This window comes from Amblyomma maculatum, unplaced genomic scaffold (genome assembly GCF_055883805.1).
Source record: "Amblyomma maculatum isolate TAMU_Amacu unplaced genomic scaffold, ASM5588380v1 scaffold_19, whole genome shotgun sequence".
Taxonomy (NCBI): domain Eukaryota; kingdom Metazoa; phylum Arthropoda; class Arachnida; order Ixodida; family Ixodidae; genus Amblyomma; species Amblyomma maculatum.
Genome location: NW_028146744.1, coordinates 1,711,407 through 1,728,746, shown reverse-complemented (window position 1 = coordinate 1,728,746; position 17,340 = coordinate 1,711,407). Strand labels below are relative to the sequence as shown.

At 50.2% G+C, this 17,340-nt stretch overlaps 1 protein-coding gene across 2 annotated transcripts in view; it reads right to left on the bottom strand.

The window, feature by feature from the left end:
* The window catches only part of LOC146171568 (solute carrier family 22 member 6-A-like), a 296,829-nt gene that overhangs the window by 73,646 nt on the left and 205,843 nt on the right, over positions 1–17,340 (bottom strand). For both annotated transcript variants that reach the window (XM_084586403.1, XM_084586404.1), the window contains exon 5: positions 5,014–5,168. In XM_084586403.1, coding sequence (XP_084442529.1) covers positions 5,014–5,168 — 155 coding nt within the window. The remainder of the gene's footprint in view (positions 1–5,013; positions 5,169–17,340) is intronic.

Genomic DNA, 17,340 nt, shown 5'->3' with positions numbered 1-17,340 from the left:
ACTTTGTGGCAGAGGGCGAGCACATCCTGAATGTAGGCCACATATGATTCGGTAGATGTCTGGACGCGGGTCCACAGGGTAATCTCAGACCAAGGGGTTTTCCAAAGTTCGCGGAGGGTCTCTTTACAAGTATCCCAACTCGTCAATCGGTCTTTATGAGCCTCGTGCCAGGCTAGCGCAATGCCCTTGAGGTAGAAAATAACATTGGCAAACATCGGGATGAGGTCCCAGAAATTATATGTGCTGGCACGTTCATACTTGCGTATCCATTCTTCCACGTCCGCAGTGTCCGTAGCATTAAAACAAACAGGATCGCGCGGGTGTGTGAAGATGACCGACGGCAAGGCCCCCGTTGGTGCGGGGACGGTATCATGAGGCATCGTCGGGCAGGAAATCACGTGGCCGCTGCGGAGTTGCCTTAAGCGGAGTCTGACGCCAGGATAAACGGCTGCACCTCCATAAAGATGTTACATGAAGACTAGTTTTATTTACAGTATATTTACACGAAAGCTATGACTGGCATATCAGCGAGCAGCACGACGGAACCAGTCCCACGTTTTCGTCTTCTATCTGCCTTTCGCGAGGCAAAAGCCGGAAACACTTCGTCCATCATCATTTTCGTGGGAAAAAAAGAGAAATTTTGTATTGACACCTGGGAAAATCTAGCTGATCAATGTGGCAACACTGGTAGAAGTGCGTGTTAATCGACTCCAGAGCTGGGCAGAAAAGAAGAAGATTCTCGGGGAGCTGCAGACGGGTTTCCGAGTCGGCCGACGCATTGAGGACAATTTATTTGTCCTCACTCATTGCATCGAGATAGCCCTGCAGACGCGGAGCCCGTTATATGTGGCTTTTCTGGACATCTCGAAAGCATATGACCGCGTAAATCGCGAGCTGCTATGGGAACTATTGCAGGAGTACGGGCTGACCGATCAAGACGTGGACCTGTTACGACAGCTGTACACAGGAGTAGTGGCATGTGTCGAATGGGACGGGGGGAGTACGGCACCGATAGGAGTTCCGCGAGGTCTCCGACAGCGTTGCCCCCTTTCGCCGCTCCTGTTTATGATTTACGTGGCAAACGTGACGCGCCTGTTGGAAGTGTCGGGACTGGGTTTCAGCATGGAACATCGGGAGGCTGGCCTGCGAGTTGTCCGGCATATACCTGCGCTTGTGTATGCGGATGATTTTGCGGTCATGGCGGACTCACCCGCTGAACTGCAGAGCTTGCTGGACATCTGCGGCAGGGGGATGTCTAGGCTTCAGCTGAGGTTTAGTTCTGCGAAGTGCTCTGTGCTGGTGTGGGGTGCGAAAGAGCTCGACCAGGCACAGACGTGGACTCTCCAGGGAGGCGCGGTGAGCATCGCTTCAGCCGCTAAATACTTGGGAGTGCGCCTATGCTGTGACCCTGACTACATGACAGCGCAGGAAAAGGCCCTCAAAGCCAAAGCGACGCGAGATAGAGGGATCCTGGGCCGACAGGCGCTGTGGGCGTACAACAAGTATGAGGTGGTACGTGCACTGTGGAAGATGTTGGCTGTGCCGGGGCTCACGTACGCCAACGCAGCACTGTGTTTATCTGCCGGCACAAGGGAGTTCCTGGAAAGACGGCAGAAGGACGCAGGGCGAATGGCGCTGGGAGTCCACAGGAGCTCACCGGTGGAGGGTGTACAGGGAAATTTTGGCTGGTCCTCATTTGCAGCTCATGAAGCTGTAGCGAAGCTGAGCTATGAGGCCAGGCTCCTTCGGTTGCCGGACACGAATCTGGCGCACCAAACGTTGGTGCACATCATATACGCGGGACTATCGACGCGAAGAACCAGGCGGACGGCTAATTTACAGCGTCGTTTCAAGGTGGCACCCTCCTCCATGGCGTCGGCGCTTGCTAAGCCCAGCAACGCAACGAACGCGAAAATCCGGGAGCAGGTACAGAAGACGGAGACGCGAGAGTGGATGAGTGGAATGATGGCGAAGCCCACCTTGGCTCTCTACCGGGTGGCGAAGACAGCTATCGGCCGTGAGCACTGTTTTGACAATTCGTGCGGTAGCGGCTTCCTGGCGGAGGCCCGCTGCGGAGTGCTCCGCAATTCGTAAGCGGTCTGGGCACCGCTTGCGGCACCCGTGGAGGGGCGGAGGAAACGATAGGGCATGTGGTCCTAGAGTGCCCCGGTATAACACCGATCTCGGAGGCCTCAGCCCTCCCTGCTGCCCTGGGTTTCGGCCAGATGGAGCGAAGTGTAGTGGAGACCACTAAACGACGCCTGGAATACTGGTGGCGGAATGGGGCGGTGCAACAGAAGAGCATTCCGGCTGTGAACGTGCCAGAGTGAACTAAGTGGTCGCGTGGAACAGATATTGTGTGTTTTTTTGCATTGTTATTATAATTTTCTTTTTTTGGCTCCGCCACGCCGACAGGCGGAGGCGACCCGTTAAAAAGGGGACAGCCGTCATCACCATCACCATCAATTCGGACTAAGTATAGCCGCATGTCGCTCGCACACCCTCAAATTCGTACTCTCTGCCCTAGCGGCAGTCGCTCCTCGGCCTTCACAGTAAGCAGACGCGTACGTGCAGTGCTAGCTCCTTCGACACTGCTCGCAGCTGCTGACCGGGCCACTTGATGAAAGAACGATTAGAGATGAGGTGAAGAGGGGACGCGGCAGCGCGGCGCTTTTTATTAGCCTCGCTATGGATGAAGCCGGGGCCTCTGACACTGCGGTGTAAGAAGTGCTACGCACCTACTTCGCGCTTGATTAATAATAAAATTCAGATCTATTTGTATATTCCAAGTATCAAGGTTTTAAGTTACAGGAATTGACAAAATTTCAATTATTTACTTTAGACCAAGTAGGTTTCGATATCCTGTGAGAGGGTTAACAGAGAACTGATCCATCTTTGTACCATGCAACTGCTGGTGGTCCTGTTCTAGCGTACAAAGGAAGGCCGCGAAGTAATACTGAAGCGCTCCTAACGGCGTTTTGAATTGAGGAATCATACACGCTGACCACGTCGAAAATGGGCGACCGGGGTTCAGTTTGACGAACTGTGAAATGATACACTTAAATAAAACGAAGACTATCGGACAACGTGGCTTAATTTTTTCTCATTCGTCTTTTTGCTTGCTTTACTACGCGACAGTTGAATAAGAGCTCAGTATGAAATTGTCATCGGTGGCCCGACAATCATTTAACGCAAAACACGCGCGGATTCAATGTTCTGGTATAACGGCTGTCCTGATCGAGGCTTCGGCGCTCGCTGCGAGATGGTGACAGCGTGTGCTTTGGTTTTTCATAATGCATTCGGCAGCGCTCTAATATGGTCACACAGGGGCGCTATAGCGTATGTTTTTGCATGTTTGACAGGCATTCTGATAACATTGGGCAAAATAAGACTTTTGATATAACAGAAGAAATTTGATCATCTGTTACTAACGTGTTGCGCTGCTTAACGAAACGCAATTATCCCTAGTGTGAAATAAAAAGAATGCGTAATTATTCTTAGGTAATTATATAATCAAGTACCCTGAGAAGCATCACATGGCAGGATGTTATATGGTGTTGGTTGCTTTCAAATTTCCTCGCTTCATGCGACGTGCAACGCCTTGTATAAGGTTCGGCGTAATCAGCGAGGGAAGTCTACCAGCTTAATGCAACAATGCAAGCTTTCCGAAAACAGAAAAGCGGTGAACTGTTGAGAAGCACGTGCTATTTTCGCGTTTGGCAAGTTAGTAATTAGAAATGACTAATTAGCTAACTTTTTTAGAAAAAAAGTGTTCATAAAAAGGTCGTTTGTCTATTTACAAAGCGGAAATTGCGTAATTATTTGCCTACTGAGTATGCTTTACCAGTTGCGCGTGCACACTTCTTTCTGGACGTCAGCAAGAAGTTCCCGCCGGATTTTGTTCTTTAAGAAATTTGTCGGCGGGCTAAAGCGGCGCCGCTGTCTCATGGAGGCTTCAATGGCCAGATTTCATTAAAAAAGCACTCTACTGCTTTTGTTGTGACTTTTTGTTCCTCAAGCAAATAAATGAAATGTTAGCCAATGAGTTCTTCCGAATCATTATTGTTTGAAGAAGAAAAAACTGCTTAAGGTTAGCGCGCGTGAATATGAAAACACCTGAGTTGGTTTATCTAGGTTAGGACTCGCTTTCTTTTATAAACCCATGGCTGGATTAGCTAGGACACTCTGCATAGAAGTGTAGGTTCAGGGGTGGAATTTTGGGACCTAATGACGCGTTGGAGATTTTTCGCAGATGCCACTATATGCAAAAAAGGTGCGTTGTCTTGATGTTACACTGTGCGAACAAAACAGCCTGCCGCACGTGTTTCAACCTTTCTCCAGAGCCAAAACGGGTCCGCCCCTACGGCTGTGCATATGAAATGTATTTGCTCATGGGATATTCTGCTGTGCTGTCCACCCCACATTTGACGGTCAATGAATCGGTGGGGTAGTTGCAGACTACTTGCTTTGGCTATTCTGCTGGCTGTCACTGCACCGTAACGACCCGTAAATATTACTGAACCTGTGTAATTTGAGAAACAGTTTTTGACCTAACCAGTAGATTCCGCCACGAACACGGTAACCTAAAATATTTGTCAAATCCTCAGGCTGCCACTTTCTGGAGACCAAATCATACTAGAATAATTATCAAACTCGCCTTCTTCCCACCACATGAGTGATCTATGGACGGGTAAATAATGTCTTCCAGTGAATCATGTAGCACTCCTAACCTCTAAAGGAATAGCTTATCGCATGGTAATTTGACAGAAAATAAGATAAAGCTCGTTCTCTGATTACGTTTTGACGCCATCAAAAGCTCTGCGCCGACGAAGTACTTATCCCTTGCTCTTAGATCAAAATTCTCCATTGCAGTCTACTTTGGTGGCAAAATTTCAGCGCATGCGCGCTGCGCTCCTGTGAGAACTCCTCGGAAGCCATTATGCAGCTCTCTCAACACGATTGACTTCCCCGCGGTCCTTGTGCGGAATAGTATTGACCCCGCAGTGTGCTCACAGAGCGAAGCGGCGGTTGTCTGGATGCCGGCAACGCAGATGGCCGTGACGAAGCGCAGGCTGTTGTAGCATGTGGCTGTGGGAGATGCGGACGAAACCGACGCAAATAAAATGAAGGCGATCGTCGTGGCGAAGAACACCAGGCGGCGACCAAACCTGCGCAGTGTGGGAAAAGATACAGGAAGAAAATAAGGGCAAAAGAAATGACATTCGCTGGTGCCGAGTACCGCTGGCCCGCTTGATTTCAAAGCTAGCCACAGTAGCTGGTTCTGTCGAATAGAGACCTTTAGTTTGCCGGTGCCGCTTACAGCGGCCGTCTACCGCTACCGCGTGCCGTCAGCATAGCACGCGCTGACTGGTTCCTGCGTGCGGAGTCCGCTAAAATTGACAGGGGCGTGGCGCCATCTCGAGCTCTCAGGTTGATCTGCGCATGCGTGCCCACGCTCACGCGGTAGGAGGTAACGGTAAACTAAAAGACTAATATCGTGCTACCGCCTCCTCGGCTTTTTCATTCGCGCTCGCTAGGCTGTGAAGAGGCGAGTGCCAAATAACTAGGACGGAAAATCGCCGATGAAATTTTCTTCTCGGTTTCAATGTGAATAGGGCGGCTCAGTATGGGGGAGCATGTCAAAAATCTCCGCCAATGCACCAGTTGATATTATTGCAGCCTTCCTAATGCCTGCACTCTAGCGTAAGCCAGCGCGCAATTTCGCATATTGTTGTGCCGGTGGGGTTATCACACAGTATCCCACCGTCAACAGAGTTGTGCCAAGGAGTTGGTTGCGTATAGCGTTCGTCACACGTTTCGTCAACGAGGGCTGTCAGCTGCCTGGGCGGTGGCGATGAATCCGAGTCGGCGCTGGTGAGATGAAGAAAAGCTTTATATACTATTTACAGGCATTTAAACAACGAGTTCGGCTCTGGGGCCGAAAGCCAACATAGCCATACGCGACTGTTCTCTTCTCGCGCACCGACGGCCAGGGAGATTCCGCCGCGTCCGCACTGTCAGGGGGCGAACTGCTCCCGATGGACGCTAGTGACGAACTCACACTCGTAGTCCCGAGCGGAAGCACTTGAGTCTTCGTAAACCGAGAAACCGTTGACGCTCAAATGGTCCAATCCGACGGCAGTACTTTCGCAGGGCCAATGGGAGAGCTTTCTGCGCTCTTGCTTCAAATATGCCGCGGGGCGAGAAGGGGTCCACCGCCAGGGCCACGGCACCGAGCTGTCTGGATGCACAGCTCATGCTTAAACACGTCGCTTCTCTCCCCTTGGCACGGCTCGGCTCCAGTGCACCGGTGCTTATCCGGATTTTGTGAAGGAGGCGTTCGGAGGAGAAGTTTGGCGTCCGGCTGAATATCTGGACGGCTTTGGCCGGGCACAACACCACCATCAGAGAATTCGCCGGGAAGACGAGCTGCCCGCATGTGGCTCGGATGCCGGGCGCGCTCGTTCACCAGTTTTTCAGACATCTTATAGTAGCGCGAACAAAAACACACACAAGACAGGGTACAGGACGAGCGCTAACCAGGTTCACCAGGTTCCCCCAAGCTCACGTCCAGTGTCCGGGCACCAGGTAGCCTCACGTGCATCGGGTTTCACTCGCCACGTCATTATCTCTGCCTACAGCCTTACTGCCGTGACACGTCTACCAACTTCACTCAGGTCGCTCCGATGTCCTTGCCTCTCGCCACTGGTAGTGGTAGACTGCTCTGCGGCTTGCAAAACCGACTTAGAACAGGAAACACCCAGCACAAGCAAGTACCCTCGGTCACCCGTCAAACACCAGTCAGAGGAAAAATTTCAAATTGAATAAGCCAAATTGTTGTCCCCTTTTTGCTCCCACTGCAACAAGAGCCAAGTGTAGGATGCAGTATACAAGGTTCAAACAACAATTTTGCACATTAACGATACATTAAATAGCAAGGAAAATTAATAATCAGTAATGGAAAAGTGTCCTTGACCGTAAACCACAACTGAGGAAGCAAAGAGGTCATTTAATTTTGTCCCAATCTGCCTACAAAGTTACCGTTAGCGACGAAACGCTAGTCGAAAGTAGCTACGTTTCGAATGCATGACTCAAAGCATCCACACTGCGCGGCTCTCTTCCGCAAGCGGCAGAATGCCTAGCAGTATTCGGGCGGTTTGGCTCTCCTCCCTCCGCTGCAGCTTCGGCTGTCCGTTTCTCTAAGAGACCTTTCTTTGCACTTTGTGCGTGAAAGAACAGACGAACACAAGTTACTCGCTTTGTTGAACGATCTGTCTCGTTCCGTACGCTTTGCGCACCCATCGCGCATTTTCTCAGCGCGGGTGCATTTGTGCCGCTGGGATCGCCGCTTATTTTCTATTCGCGATCGTTTGTTTTCTCACCTTTCATTGATAGCATTCTTTCATGCCTTTCCGGCTCTTTTCGGTTTGGTTTCTTTCTTTTGGTGCTTTCAAGCTGCCGGTAACCGGCGCGAGCATGGTGCCGGCATCGTCGGAGTGAGGCACCGCGCCTGCATCGCGGCTCATGACTCACTGCCAGTCGCGCCAAAACAAGGCTCGCTCACGCAAGCCCCCGAGCATATCCTCTGCAGGCTCGCCACTCAAGGTACCGCCTGTGTGCCGCATCGCTCAGCGCTCACCGGCACACGATCAAATTCGTCCGACAGCTGGGGCGCTTCGGATATCGTGAGGTCCATGTTCGCTTTAGGGTTGTTGTTGTTCGCATTAGGGTTGTTGACGATGGGGTTATCACACAGTATCCCACCGTCAACAGAGTTGTGCCAAGGAGTTGGTTGCGTAGCGTTCGTCCCCCGTTTCGTGAACGAGGGCTGTGAGCTGCCTGTGCGGTAGCGATGAATCCGAGTCGGCGCTGGTGAGATGACGAAAAGCTTTATATACTATTTACAGGCATTAATACAACGAGTTCGGCTCTGGGGCCGAAAGCTAACATAGCCATACGCGACTGTTCTCGCGCAGCGACAGCCGAGGAGATTCCGCCGCGTCCGCTCTCAGGGGGGCGAACTGCTCCCGATGAACGCTAGTGACGAACTCACACTCGTAGTCCCGAGCTGAAGCACTTGAGTCTTCGTAAACCGAGAAACCGTTGACGCTCAAATGGTCCAATCCGACGGCAGTACTTTCGCAGGGCCAATGGGAGAGCTTTCTGCGCTCTTGCTTCAAATATGCCGCGGGGCGAGAAGGGTCCACCGCCAGGGCCACGGCACCGAGCTGTCTGGATGCACAGCTCATGTTTAAACACGTCGCTTCTTTCCCCTAGGTACGGCTCGCCTCTAGGACACCGGTGCTCTGCAAAGCAGTATCCGAATTTTGTGAAGGAGGCGTTCGCCGCAAAAGTTAGGCGTCCGGCTGAATTACTGGGCGGTTTTGGCCGGGCACAACAATATATACCTGCTTTACAACGCATATATATATACAATATATATGCGTTAAATGAGCTAGAGAAGCTATTTAAAAAAATAAACAATGCGTACGAGCAACAGGAATCCTATCAGTCCTCTCCGCAAAGGAAAATATTCTTAGGTAGATTCATTAGCACCTAACATATTGCAGACCGAAAATGTTGCCCTTTTTCTCCAACTTCAAATCAGTGTATTTAGGCGAGCATGAAAACATAGAAGAGAGCAGGCCGCAACGGCTACACCACCATTTTGGAGCGTCCAATGAATGGCCGCACACAGCAACAGCGCGGGGGTGCATCGCCGAGATTGGTTTTCCAGCACTTGCAAGAACAATATTTAAAAACAATTATTTTTAGATGACGCGCAAAACCTTTAAATTTGACTCAAATGCTCAAAAAGACCGCCTTTACGGATTTTTATTACATTATCATCGAAAGTACCTTTTCGGAAGCTCTATCATCGCCTTACTAAATCACTTGACCTAGCACCGCGAGAGCTTCGAGGGGGAGAAGCGCCAACGGATAAGCTGAAAGAGCGCAGAGGGCATCGCGTTAACAGTCATGTGGCGGCGCGTGCCACAGGAGGAAGGCTAGAAAACTAGAGTAGCGGTAGTGCATCGTGGAAGCCAGTTTTCGCCTTCTTTCAGGTAGCCAAGGGTCTGCGCTGAATTGTTTTCGCTATGTACTTAAGTGGATAAGTAATCAACTAGCGCAACCGAAAGTCTTGGCGGCTGCTACTTTTTGTAGTTGTAAGCAATTTGCGCTTCAGGAAGAAGGGAATGCTGATAAACTCAGGATCAAACTACTGAACATGTACATGCTTGGCTTTAACCGGGGACGACGACTTTAGTAATCGAGGTGTAAGCGATAAATTCAATAAATTTATTAGGCAGCGCCCCCCACAAAATACGCTTTAGCATATTTTTGCAGAACACCGGTAAGTCCTCTCCGTACTCGGCATGTCTAACCGAGAAGCGTTAAAGCATAATGTCAAAGTTAATTAATACCTACCAGGTTAACGGCCCAATGACGTATAATATGAGAGGACCTAGCACGCTCTGAAGACAGGAGATAGCTCAAGAGAAGTCAGGAATTGGCTGGACGTTCTCCAAATTTAGGAGTATGTAGTATTCAACAAGAACTGCAGAGTTATTTTCAGAACGTGCGAAGGCGTGGGGAATCGATGGGCTTCCCTATACAGCAGGTATTTCTTGCTGTTTTTTCTTCTGCCTGCGCTCGTACAGAGTGGTGTTGATGACCACCGCTGCGTCCGTGGCTCAGTGACACATTGCGGTGTGGAGATGAGGACTTCCCTTCTCAGACTGTGCACATTTATTTACACTTTTTCGTCGTCGGATGCGACATCAAAACATAGAGGGCTAACTGCGGAGGTCAGGGGCTAGCAGAATCAGGCCTTGGCCTTCTGCTACACTTTAGGCCGGAGTCCCTTGAAATCTCCGTCAGCCTAGCCTCCCTCCTCGAACAACCAGTCTGCCCTCGATAATCGTCCGGACCCAACTATCCTCCGAGCCCAACTGTTTCCACGCTCCTTACTTAGCATTCAAAATTCGAGTCTAGTCCGTTGACCAATCAACACTAGTCACTCTGTGGCCAATAACATGCAGTGTTTCAAAATGGGCTGGCCAGTCATTGTGCCACATATGCCCCTCTCCTACGGATGCAAAGTAAAACACACACAACGCACGCACTCAGCAGCGAGTGGCTGTGCACGCAAACACACACATCTGCGATTTACACTCTCTCCCGAGGTCTTCCCTCAGTTCACGCAAGAGGTGCCAAGCTGTCGCAAAGACAAATGTCGTCGACGGTTACACTTCCGAAAACACACACATACAAACACACACACGTAAACCTCAGACCCAAACATTCCGATCGCTGCCCTTGGTCGGTTGTGTGCGGGCGGTGGATTCAAAGGGACTTCCAGGCGTCTTCGCGGGAAGACATGTCAACAGCGGCTCCCTCTGCAGCGCATTTATGGCCTCCGCGCCCTCTCTACTCAAGCCGAGAGAGATAGCAGTTAGCGCCGAACCCACAACCACTGCGCTTACGCTCTGCCTTCTAACTGCTCTGTTTTGCCTCCCTCGCGGCACGGGACGGACAGGGCCGGCAGCGTCGCCCGCTTCCATGTGTTCTGGCATCACTTTCGAAAAGCGGCCGTCTGCGCGACCGTCATAAATTAGCCAGCGTCAAGCTGCCCCTTGACCTTGGTCGCCCCTTCGGAATTTCCCCCGCGTCAGTGTACCCGCGATGAACACTTCGTTTCTGGGCGAAGCCCGCAAACGTAACTTGCAGTACCATTGATTACTATGTCCACAGGATCCGAAGCAAATGACATGATAACGAGAGAGGACCACAACGAAGGGAGCGGGAACGTAGAAGTAATGATCAGGTAACCCCATAATTGGTAAAGAACGGTGCGGATATCGTGCTAGTAAAAGTGGCAACTCTGTGTACTAAATGCCTCAATCAGCATGCGCTCATTGTTATGGCGGTGTTTTGCCTCTTTTTCCTTCTTAAGATGGTTCTCTGGTACAGCTGACACGATCACGCCGGGAAGCCGGCTGTGAGACGCCGATTAACTTGATGATTGAAGCTGGTGTGCATTTCATGTGGTTAAGACTTTGTCACAGGAGATTACAGGTATTGGGTAGTTATGTGCTTTTCTATCTTTTGGCGAATTCGATTTGAAGAGCAGGCGCACTCGAGAGCACTTCGAAAGTGCTCTCAGAAGAAGCGGGCGCCCTCCAGTGGGAGGGCCGGAGTATAATCACTGGCTTCCAGTGGTGGAGGAGGAGGGCTTTTCCTCCGCTGAGAGCACCCGAGTGCACTCCCGGCTGCTTCCTCGTCGAAAGCGAGATTAGAGGAAGTCACAGGGCATAAAGCGTCATATACGCGCCGTCTTTTTTTTTCTCTTGAGTCGGCGACGCTCAAATGGTGGCTTCAAAGCGTCGGCGCTCGGCGACCGGAAAGCATTGCCAGCTGCTGTGTGCATGTTTGAGAGTCACTGTTGGCGTCGAAAGGGCCAAAGGAGGCAGATTGCCACGCTGCGAGAACAAAGGCATACAGAACAAGCGATTCTAAGCGGAGCGTTGGCCTCTCCTCGCGTTGCAACTGTCGCCACTGCGGAGAGGCGGAGAATGCTAGGGAGAGAAGTGCGGTCACATGGTCGTGGCGCTCTGCTCTCGACACACAGAGAGCGTTCCTGTGGGAAGACAGTTACACCCTCGCTCAGCGTGCTCCTGTACTGCTCTGTACTGCTCGGTGCCTCTGCTCTCGTCCCCCCAACCGAATACGCCACCTGAGTGTGCAGAATCATAAGGAAGCAGCTCGTTCTGCGCTCTTAGAGTATATATGGCCAGTTCATATGATTCATGTCAAAATGCAGGTTGAGGTCTGAACATTTCAACGAACCGTCAGATTGAAGTTCTTGGGTAAAAGCGAAACCATAGTCATGTTGTCTAAGAAAGTTAAAATACTTTTCACATAATCGGCTAGATTCATTGTTGTTTGTTGAGTTAAAACAATTAGAAAATGGTAAAGGTTTTACGTACACCCTGGTTAGTAAACGCAAAGTATAGGGCTCCGCCAATAGCAGCTAAGAATATATTTCACAGGACCGGGACAACACAGTAGCCTATGGAAATGCCTTGCCGTTGAATGTAAAGTCACCGTTAACTATGAATGTACTAGCCAGTGGGTAGCCAGAGCTTTTAATCGAAATGCGTGCACGCTGTTTAGTAAAAAGGTAGGTTTTTCACATAGTTAAGCCGAGTTAGAGGCGCGAAAGTTTTTGAGTACAGATGGAAATTGGCGATGACCGCAGGCGATTCATGGCGCCAAATATGTGGCGGTTAAACAAGCGCTGTAAATGGCTCCGGTGTCACGAAATCGGCGCACATTTTCATCAAGCCGGCACGGCGCGAGGGCCGCGCGGCGTCGCGTGGAAAGCTTGAGAAAAACCTCCTTTCCCGCGCGAGAGAGCGCGTAGCCTTGGACGCGTCGCCATCGCCCTCTTTCTCAGCACCCGGCGATGACGCGGACTCATCAGTCTGGAATACGCCAGAAAAATCGAGAATTTTCTATGGGACCTAGCCAATGACGACGCGCGGCTCGACGGGAGGAGGAGAGACCGCTATAACCAGCAAAGCTAAGTGTGTGTGCGCGCTAGCTTTGACGCGTGCTAACAGACAGACGCGGCGTTCCCTATTTAAAGAGACCGCGCCGCTTGTTGAGTAAGTCAGTCAGTTAGTCAGTGGTTGCGGCGTGTTCGCCAGTGCTTCGGCTGGACTCCCGGGGATCACCCGCTGCTGGCAAGCCCACGGACCTGCAAGGGAGCGGCGCTCGTCTCGTATGGCGGCCACATCGTAACTTTTGAGGCGTCGGATTGCAACAGTGCCCGGTGAACAATTTGGTGTTTGTTTATGTAACTCTCTCGTGTTTGATCTGTTGTAAAGCCTCTGTGTTATTGAATCATTCTGTAGTTGCATGCTTATAGCGTTTGTATTCTGTGAACCTCTCGTCTGTGCATTTCAAGCGATCTTGTGTATTCCTTTGTATCGTCTCTTTCTGTGCATAAATTGTGTTTTGTTTGTTACTTCTGACTCCGATCCTTACTCTGGTTTGAACCGGCGACAGCTGGGCACCAAACGACCACCTCCCCTTCTGTCACTACAAGGTAGTTGAATTCCGGCTGAGCTTGCCACGCAGGTCGAGGGCAGCTCCTGTGCGACCGGAACAGCTACCCCCACTCATTCTAAGGGTGTCTGGGAGTGTGCGCACCTTTAAGGGCGCATCGTTAATAATCCCCCTAATTATTAACGGGTGACGGGTATTGTAATGTGGGGTATTGTGACTGGCCATAGGGTTTTATTGGCAGGAAATACTGGAGTGGGTTGCCATTACCTTCTCCAGTGAATCACATTTTGTGAGAACTCTCTGCCGTGACCTGTCTATCTTGGGTGGCCCTACACAGCAGAGCTCACGACTTCATCGAGTTTCGCAAGCCCCTCCGCCACGACAAGGCAGTGATCCATGAAGGGGGACGACAAAATACTCCAATGCTATTTATTGCACTTGCAAATAATACAGAGGATGCCGGCTAGCTATACATCAACAAGGTTTTCTTTGGAAGGGCAAAGCTACGTAAGAAGAACTTTTGACTCACCTGCTGGGGAATGGGGGTGCGACTACGGCGGCGGACATTTGCACGCGCCGTGAATATGGCGGCCGGGATCTCCCGTGCGCGCCGCATTCTTCGGACAAAGCCATACCACGGAGTTTGCCGCGGGAGGCGGCGAGAGCGTGCGGTATTTACCGGTCGCTTCGCCGTTGGGAATCAGAAGGGCGGTCGTGCACAACGAGTCCTCCCGTGTGCGCAGCGTACTCCGTGCCTGCTATCCCCCGGCGTTTGCTGGGAGAGGCGGCAGGAAACGACCGCTCTCGTTGCCGGCTGGATCCTGAAGCTCCCTGTTGTCTTCTCGCGGGAACCCGCGTAGACGTCTTGGTGGCGCACCCATCGCTGGTCTCCCTCTTCCAAGGGGAGGTTTTTACCTCCTCTCCCAGTCGGCGCTGCCATGAAGCTCGTTGGGGTGGTGGTGGTCGGTCGCGGCAGGGGGGGAAACTGGTGTTCCACAAGCTGATCGTTCTTACGACTGTAGGAAGAAGGAAAAAAAATGCAGGGACCAACTACTGGCTTTGTCGCTGAGCCAACTCCGCTGCCTCGTGCGGACAGGAAAAAAATAGAGAAGAAAAAAAAGAAGCCGGAGAGAAAGACGCTCGTCGCAACAGCCTTCGTCCAAGCCCGAAGCGGTGGCTAGTACAATGACGGCCAACAGCAGATACAAATCCGGCGGCAGGCTAGCCCCCGCCGCATTTAAGAGGCGGCGGCCTCCAGTTCCAGCCCCGTAAGGCCAGGAGCAGCCACCCCTCCCTCCTCCCCAGCTGGTCGAAATTTCGGAGCCCTCTGCTATGGCACCCCTTTCGTCTTTTACTGCCACCTCCCTCTCATTCGTTACGGCGTGGCTCAGGTGTCCACCGAGAAGTGTGACAGATACATCATCATCATCATCATCAGCTTGACTATACCCACTCCAGGGCGAAGTCCTCTCCCATATTTCTCCATTTAACCCAGTTTTGTGCTAGCTGCATCCACTTGACCCCTGCGAACTTCTTAACCTCATCCGCCCACCTAACTTTCTGCCGCCCCCTGCTACGCTTTCCTTCCCTTGGAATCCAGTTTGTTACCCTAAGCGACCATCGGTTATCCTCTCTTCGCACTACATGTCCTGCCCATGCCCATTTATTCTTAATGTCCACTAGAATGTCGGTAACTTGAGTTATTTCTCTGACCCACTCTGCACGCTTCCTATCTCTTAATGTTACCTCTACCATTTTTCGTTCCATAGCCCTCTGGGTTGTCCTCAATTTAAGTAGAACTCCCTTGGTCAGCCTCCACGTTTCAGCCCCATAGGTGAGTATAGGTAAAATGCAACTGTGGTATATTTTCCTCTTGAGCGATACCAGTAAGCTGCTAGTCATAATCTGTGAGCGCTTGCCAAGTGCGCTCCATCCCACTCTTATTCTTCTTGTTATTTCTTTTTCATGGTCTGGATGTGCGGTTACTACCTGTACTAAGTAGACATATTCGCCTACAACTTCCAGTACTTCGCTACCTAATATAAACTGCCGTTCCTTCCCGAAGCTGTTGAATATTACCTTAGTCTCCTGCATATTGATTTTCAAGCCTACCTTTCTACTTTTTCTGTCTAGGTCATCAATCATTATTTGCAGTTCATCCCCGGAGTTGCTTAGCAAGGCAACGTCTTCAGAAAATCGCAGATTACTGAGGTATTCTCCATCTACCCTTATCCCTAACTTTTCCCATTCCAAGCCTCTGAATACTTCCTTTAAGCAAGCTGTGAATAGTACTAGGAAGATTGTGTCTCCTTGCCTAACACTTTCTTTATGGAAATTTTGCTACTTTCTTTATGCAGAACTATGGTTGCTGTGGAGCCGCTCTATATTCCAGTACTTTCACGTACGGCTCGTATACCCCCTGATTTCGCAATGCCTGCATTACCGCCGAGGTTTCAACTGAGTCAAATGCTTTTTCGCAATCAACGAATGCCATGTATAAGGGCGGGTTATATTCCCAGCATTTTTCTATCACCTGAAGGATGGTATGGATATAATCGATAGTAGAGTACGGTTTTCGAAAACCTGCTTGATCCTTTGCTTGATTGCAGTCTAAGGTTGTCCTGATTCGATTAACAATTGCCTCAGTAAATACCTTGTACGTAATAGACAGTAAGCTGATTGGTCTGTAATTTTTAAGGTCCTTAGAGTCCCCTTTCTTATGAATGAGGATAATGTTTGCATTCTTCCATGGTTCCGGTACCGTCGATGACACCAGGCACTGCGTATACAGGGTGGCCAGTTTTTCTAGCACGATATCCCCCCCGTCCTTCAGCAAATCTGTAGTTATCTGATCCTCTCCAGCTGATTTCCCCCTTTTCATAGTTTCTAGTGCTTTCTTGACCTCGTCCTTCGTCACTGGTGGAACGTCTGACTGTTTTTCCTACCGCCAATCTCGTTACGGTCCTGACTGCTTTGGCTACTGAAGAGATCTGTATAGAACTCCTCGGCTACTTTGACTATCTTGTCCATATTCGTGATGACGTTTCCCGCCTTGTCCCTAATCGCATACATCTGGTTTTTGCTTATGCCCATTTTCATAATTACCGCTTCCCCCTCTCTTTACAGCATACTCAATTTTCTCCATGTTATACTTCCTTATATCACCCACCTTGCGCTTATTGATTAGCTTTGATATCTCGGCCAATTCGATCTGGTCTGTTGGTTTGGAAGCTTTGATACTGTGGCGTTTCTTAATCAAATCTTTTGTCTCCTTAGACAGCTTACCGGTATCCTCTCTAACTATCCTACCGCCTACTTCTACCGAACACTCAGTAATGATATCTCTGAAATTATTGCTCATTTCTTCTAGGGTAATGTCGCCATCCTCGGTTAGAGCTGGATATCTATTCTGTAGCGAGATCCTGAATTCTTCTGGCCTCCCCCTCACCGCTAATTCGTTTATGGGTTTCTTTCTTACTAATCTGTTGCGTTCCTTCTTCAGATTTCGGCTAATTCGGGACCTCACCAGCCTGTGGTCACTGCATCGCACTTTCCCGATTACCTCTACATCTTGCACAATGGCGGGGGTTGAACATATTATGAAGTCAATTTCATATTTAGTCTCCCCGTTAGGACTTTTCCATGTTCATTTTCGGTTCTTCCGTTTGCTGAAGAAGGTATTCATGATTCTTAGGTTATTGCGCTCTGCAAACTCAACTAGTAACTCCCCCCTGTTATTCCTAGAACCAATGCCATAGTCACCTACTACCTGGTCTCCTGCCTGCTTTTTCCCTACCTTGGCATTGAAGTCGCCCAGTAGTACAGTATACTGCGTCTTTACTTTTCGCATTGCCGATTCTACATCTTCGTAGAAGCTTTCAACTGCCTGGTCATCATAACTACCTGTAGGTGCATAGGCCTGTACAACCTTCAGTTTATACCGCTTATTAAGTCTAATTGCGATGCCTGCCACCCTCTGATTAATACTTAGAATTCATATATATTACCCGCTATATGCTTATTGACAAGGAAACCTACTCCTTGTTGTTGCCTCTCTGGTAAGCCTCGATAACACAGTACATGCCCATCTTTCACTACAGTATATGCCTCATTAGGCCTCCTAACCTCACTAAGCCCTATGGCATCCCATTTCATACCTTCAAGTTCCTCTAACAACGCTGCTAAACTAGCTTCACTAGCTAGGGTTCTAACGTTAAACGTTGCCAGGGTCAGTTTCCACATGCCCCTTCCTTTTCCTCTAAACCA